Source organism: Mesitornis unicolor, unplaced genomic scaffold, assembly GCF_000695765.1.
Source record: "Mesitornis unicolor isolate BGI_N332 unplaced genomic scaffold, ASM69576v1 scaffold37835, whole genome shotgun sequence".
In the NCBI taxonomy this organism is placed as follows: Eukaryota; Metazoa; Chordata; class Aves; order Mesitornithiformes; family Mesitornithidae; genus Mesitornis; species Mesitornis unicolor.
The window spans coordinates 1-6,788 of record NW_010184140.1 but is presented as its reverse complement, the minus strand read 5'-3'; the positions used below and the strand labels follow the sequence as shown (position 1 = coordinate 6,788).

The 6,788-nt window shown below is 40.0% G+C and overlaps 1 protein-coding gene across 1 annotated transcript; it reads right to left on the bottom strand.

The window, feature by feature from the left end:
* Window positions 1-3,513: 3,513 nt before the first annotated feature.
* ABRACL (ABRA C-terminal like) lies at window positions 3,514-4,929 on the bottom strand. Its single transcript, XM_010184370.1, has 2 exons — window positions 4,868-4,929; window positions 3,514-3,698 (listed from the first exon to the last, which is right to left on the bottom strand). Exons 1-2 carry the CDS (start codon window positions 4,926-4,928, stop codon window positions 3,514-3,516), a joined length of 246 nt encoding a protein of 81 aa, XP_010182672.1. The 5' UTR covers window position 4,929.
* Window positions 4,930-6,788: the final 1,859 nt, after the last annotated feature.

Sequence of the window (6,788 nt, the reverse complement as noted above, 5' to 3'; positions counted from 1 at the left end):
TTTCCTTCAAGTGTTTTTTTGTGACTAATAAACTAAGTAAAGATAACCAATTTTACACAGATAGGAATGGCAGAAGTGATATTGGTGTCACTGAGATAAACCCCATGAAGTGGAAAGAACATCTCCAGCAAAGCTACGGAGGGGAGATGAGAAACCAGCAAAACACAACATGCATTTTCAAAATTCATTCCAAGTGAGAGGCATGTAAACGATCGTATCACATCTATTTCAACCCTTCCTTGATGCTCAAGTTCCCAGCAAAAACCTATGCTCACAAGAGAAATAGCTGCAAAGTTTTAGATGCTACTGTTACAGGGGGTTTCAAGCAGGGATGCACTTAAGGACAAGTTTTCTTTATAATTGGAGCCAACTTAGTAATTGGAGCTGAAACATCATGGCACGCTGATACGTCCTAGTACATTTTGAAGGACTGCAGATAGACTAGGAGACACTGTTTGATAAGGGAAATCAAGGAATAAAAAAATAAAAGTTAAAAAACAAGAATAGTAAGAGTGCCTCTTCAGATCTGCCAGGGACCACCAGAGACCACCAAAAGACCCCTTGTACGCAAGCGCAGTTGATTTGAGAATGATTAGCAAATAATTAAATGCATTGCAATTATATTTAAATTGTAACCAATCATTGTAACTTAGATTGCAACTTTTGTGTATAAATATGCTAAGAAAAGTGACCATGCTCATGCAAGCTTGGATGGAATAAATAATGCCCCTTGCATCTGATGTCAAATAAAGAATGCCTGCTTCTTAATGCTGCATTGGTGTTAAGAGGTTTTTCTATTCCCAATTTTGGTGACACTACCACCCCTTGCCAGAGGTTATGCAAACCTCAGCACCTTCACAGCTTAGTCAAAACTGCCTTGAAAAGCACATTAATCTCCAGTCACTGGATTTTGCATGGAAACAGCTGAAGTGAGGAGAGTGCATATACTCTATCAGCTACTCTAACACTCCCTGCTGAAGGTATAGGGTGGTAACAACTTAAATGTATCGGCTAGATTTGCCTGGAGCTCATTTAAACTCTCTTTAAAGTTCCACCATGCTCTCAGATCTTAAGTAAATACAGCTAAGCTACTCATTCATTGATTTCCCAGCATTATCACAGGGAGGTTGCAGTTCTCATTGACAACTCTTTCATGCTCTGGTCAGAGATCTCTGTGTCTTCCTAATTCCCAGCAGTCAAGGGAGTAACTTGCTATTTTGCAATCACTGGTGCTCCTGGCTGACCTACAAACTTCCTTCAGACCCATGGCCAACAAGGTCACAAACCCATCACAGGGGACTTCTGATTGTCCTACTGTTTACAAAAATAGGTAATGTCTTCCCCATACTTAGCTTCTCTGTTATTGTGTCAAGTGCTTCAGGAACTCCATCTTGTGTCCCAGCCATTTGCTATGGTAATTATTTCCTTAACAGAGGCGCAGTCCCATGCATGTGAAGCAATGTTAGTGTTTGATTTTCTTTGAAAAAAAAATAAATTAGAAACCAAGTCAACAGTGTTTGTATATAAGCTGAAGTGAAGAGGCCAGCAAACACCTTAAGCATTGCACTGAGGGCACCTTCTTGACTATACATCCTTGTTCACGTTGTTCCTCTTCTGCCTTCAGAAACAGAGGGAAAACAAATCTCAACTCCCCTTGGCAGCACAAAGCCACTTTCTCCTCTGGTTATTACAGATTTGGTTTAGTGCCAAGTTTCTCTCTCTCTTTCTACACAGTGTTCCCAGAAGCCCTGGGTACATTTATTTGCATTGTTAAGAGGATAAATCCAAAATGAGAGAAATGAGAGAGACATAAAAGTCCCTTCCTAGTCCTATCTCAGCTCTGAGCCTTAAATTCACTGTTTGAGTTTTATTGTTTTGGTTTGATTTTTTAACTAGAATTTCAAGACTGAGGTCTCTTCAGTGCTTAAAGACCTGTCATGAACACACATACAGAACTACATTCTGACTGGGGCAGGCCAGTACCCTCCCATACCAAAACCGGCATCGCAGACAACCACAAAGCACTCTACCTGTCAGCGTACTCAGGCTGTCCCGTGAACTCAGACACTGACTCAGGCTTTTGATTAAATAGAAGCAGAGGGAAAGACAGCTGTGGTGGTCTAGTAACACATAGCTGTCTGGTCTCACCTCTAAAGCCTTGGGTCTCAGTCCCCCTTCTTTCCACCTGTGAAGAGCAGAGGAGGAGGCACTTGTTAGCTCAGGTTTGGAGGCAGAATAGCAGCACTAGAGCCACAGGGCACTGGAGTTGTGCAGAGCTCCTGGCTCTTCTCCTTCACTCCAGCTGGCTTGGACCCAGCTAGCTCAAGTTTCTCTATGTATCACTTCCCTGCTCTTCAGGTTCGGGGGCCAGCACAGGCAGAGGCAGCCCAGATCTGTTTGCACACAGGATTTAAGTTGTTATTCTGTTGCGCGAAGGAGAGTGAACAAAGATGAAACGGGCAGCAGCTGGAATTACACCACTTTGTAGGGATTCCATAACAATGTGTGCATTTCCTGTATCTGGAAATGAGGAGACACTTTTCAAGCATTTTGCGTTCGTAAAAAGCTGCTAAGTAAAGGGAAATTCACCCATCCTGCAACTTTAAGAGCTGCAGATGCAGAGTGGAAGCACAGAGCAGTAAGCAGTTTGCTTACCCACTGCTGCTTTCCTCATGCAGCAATTCCTTCCCTCTATTGGAGGAAGCATTTTTGCCTGCTAAGAAGAATTAGCAATAAGCTAGAAAACAAACGAAAGGGCTTTTTACCCTCCTGTCTCACTTTCTGCCTGGAGTGATTTAGAGAAAGTATGATTTCTGTGAGGAAAAGAATCACAACCTGTAGCTGCTGTATTGTCTTATGGTTTACACTGCATGAAAGCATTCAGGGAGCTCCTCATCCACTTCCTTCAAAAGTCCAGAGGACAAAAAAAAGAAAGCACATTACGCTGACAGAGATGAATGAGGTATATCATTCCTGACTTTTTGTGCACAATCTGGTCACTCCAAAGGGCAGTCATTCTTCAACTGAATCACACTGCAAAATTATTTCTATCTCACTGTCATACTTTCCGTACAGTTAATTAACTATGTTCCTTACAGGAACAGTTTCCTTTCATTTCAGATTGCAAATAAAAAGATAATCAACAGCAATAAGAATTACATAAATTTAAGTATATGCTTTTATTTTATACTTTCATGGCACATTTTGATTTGTAAACATTAAATTACCAGTCTCTTCCTTCATATGTTGAAAATAACCACCAGACATTTGAGAGCATTACCTGAGATTTTTTAAAAAAAAAAAGAGAGATTTGGCATCTTTTACCTTACTCACAAACAGTACCATTTTTTGAAGAATTACAAAAGGGAATGTTTTCCACAATAGGACAGTTTCCTTCTGACTATAAAGATATAGAAAAGGCATCAAGACACCTTGGAATGATCAGCCTTATACAGAGGGTTTTGTAAATCACTATCCCAAATGATTCCAGTAATGCATAGCTGAAACACTGCATCAGTCCTGCAGCAGCATGATATCAATGTTGTCGTGAACACCTTGTAGAAGTAGCTCCCCTTGATAAGTGACAATCTTCCGCCGTTTCGCAGCCTTAAGAGTTCCCACCAGGGCTTCAAAGAGGTTGGCACACTTTTCATCAGCAAAGAGCACACCAAATTTCACGCTCACTTGTCCATCAGCATCTAAAGCAAAGATACAACATGAAAACACACCCAGATTTTTTATCAGTTAGGTGATTACTGGGGAAACAAAGTGACGTGCAGTCAGAATGTTGAAAGAAAACCCCTTGGTGTTTCCCAGTGTACTGGGAAACGTATTACACATGCTGCCAATAAACAGTAGGCAGAACTCCTGCCTGGTGTTATTCTCCCTTTTTTCCAGAAACTCATATCAAGGACCACATATCTGCTATGTTTATTTTTACTGATAACTTTCTGAAACCTATGTCCAGTGCAAGCTATTGAACCTCTTCAAAGCATAAGGAGGAAATTAATTTTAAATAATTAAAATGTTAATCTTATTTTCTTCAGGTTTTTTTTTCACTTATTAATATTTAAGTTTCACATCAGAAAAGTTGCAATGTGAATTCACTTCTCACACAAAGCAAAAATTTAAAAATATATGTTAAGGTTAGCTAGGTTATTTCTAAAAGGCAGATGTAGTCATACAAAATGCAATACATATATATCCCTTTAGGTTTTGAAAAACAACTGGACTGAACGAAATTGCACAAGAACTGAAATATATGAGCAGGCAGCACATCCACAAATTGCACAAGTATTTGTAAAGAAAGAGGAGTTTTAATAATGAAAAGCAATCTTAAGAGAAAAGACTACTTTCTAAGCAAGTTTAAGGAAGGTTGGGACTACACTTAGAACTACTGGATTAGTTCTAGGCATACAGGTTAATTCTTTCCAAATAATACTATGATGAACAGAATTGATGTGTCTGAATTCTGAAGTTCAGAATTTACAAAGGAAGGAGGTGGAAGGAAAAAGGTGCAAAAAGTTCTCTGACGGCTGTAGCGAACACTGGAAATCTAAAGAAAAGGGTGATTTTGCAGCTGATTTTAGTGGGAGCAGGATTTCAGGTCAACACCACCAGTGCAGCAGAGGTTTAAACATTTACCTTCATAACAAAACTATTTCAAAGGATGGGGCACAGGGAGTATCATACAGTCCAACATTAAGTATATATGCAAGTTTTCAGGTTACCTGAGCCTGCTTAATTAAATTTGGGATGTTCATAGGTTGATATAACATGACTATACCTGTATGACATGTATGTCATATATGTGCATGTATGTATAACATGACTACATCTGTATGGTCAGAGATATTAGAATACTTACTTTTGGTTCCCAGCCGCCGAATTTCCTCAACTAAGAGGCCAATTTCATGTTCCACGTTCATTGTGGTCTAAAAAATAAAATAAATTTTGACAAAGTTATTAGAAGACCTGTACATCCTTTGCACCATTCTAGCCTGTTCTCAGCTGATCAGGAATGTCACAGCACTTTGTAAATCCTAGTAACCTGGAGACACATGGCTACAGGTTAATCTGAGATTTCAGTCTTGAATGGATAAAGAGCCTCCATATTTAAGGGGAAGTGAAGAGAAACTACAACCTTTGTACATTCTAAACACGAATATAAGGAGCTGATTTGGGAAGATGGGGGCACAGGTTGTTTGTTTTAAAGAATGAGCTTAGGCTGAATTAGAGGATTCTGATAACATCACAGGTCTTCAGGGGCTTTGCAACTTTCTATAAATGCCCTCAATAAAAATGGAACATCTTCCTTTAAAGTCCTCTCTGGGATACTTGGCAGATTTGGTTTTTTTTTAAAACCACACCACCGCTTTCCACTTATCCTTGCTAAATACTGCCAACATCCAACTGGTTATAGCAGGTCTACGTGGTGCCTGAAAGGACAGCAGCTACCGCACGCCTGCTACTGAGAGCGGAATTGAACCAAACTATGCAAGTGTCCTAAGACGGCCAACGTTGATTTCCATTCACAGGGATCTCAAGGAACTGCTACACTGCCAAATCATGGCAAACTTCACCAGTGTGCACCAACGCCTTGCAACAGTTTAGCCACATGTAACTTAGATCACAACACTACAGTTGCACAAAACACTATTTGGCTACAAAGGATCCACGGTTAATAACTGCAGGCACCTGAAAGGTGTTTTGGGACCTATGCTGTGCAAAGCAGCATCAACACAAACTTTTAGATGTGGAACTCCCTAAGCAAAAACCGGCATCAAGGCAAGCGCAAGACACTGGGCCTCACAGACAAAGCAAAGCTTCAAATGCAGCTTCCAGAGGTGCTAACAATGCAGCCTGGAGCACAAGCAACAGAGAGATTCTGGAGCTGAGCACTGCCACCCTCTCTAAAGCTCTTCCCAAGATAAAAGCTTCCCCTTGTTTCTTTTTTAATTGAATAAGAGTGACATAGTTCCACCTCCTGACCCCTCGTGATTTATTCAAGAGGCAAAAACGTCCATTGTAACAGAGTGATTTTCAGATGCCAAAATCACATGCAAAAATCTGTCTTTTTAACGTGCAAAACTGAGTAAGCTTAGTAGCAGCATAGGTTTTGGGTAAAGCCCCATCCAGACCACAGTCTCACCCCAACACATGGTAACAACCACCACTGGAGCGTATGTGAACAGATCAACACGTAACATCTCAACAGGATGCACCAGCACTGCAAAAGCAGCCTTAAAAGGGCACAGCAGCAGGGCTGCAGAATTTTAATTGCCTTAGATGGATTCTACAAACTTTTAGATTTTGTTTAACTGAGCACCAAATATATTGTTACAAGCCACCGAGGAAACTGCTAGTTTTAATATCAGTCATTACAATGGCATAATTAGCTTCAATTTAAAGAAGTTCTTTTAACTTTAAAGGCTTTTTTATCTTAAGTTTTAAAATTCATGTTAATTTACAGTTCTTTTCCCCTTATATACATACACTGCCAGTCTAAATAGCAACATTTAGGGAAAAAAAAATCTACATTATTATGCAACAGTTTTGAGATCAGAGAACCGTGGCTGTGTAAGGAAGAAGGGATTCTAGGTATTTAAAGCACACTCAAATATTATTTATGCTGTCATATACTCGACACAGCAACTACCGAAAGTGCACGCCAACTATTAAACTCTAATGTTTCTGATGCAAACACACTGCTAGAAGCCAGCATGATTTTTCAGTTCATAGTACGAAAATTGAACTTCCCTTTATTCACTGGAAATCCACCTAAGCGT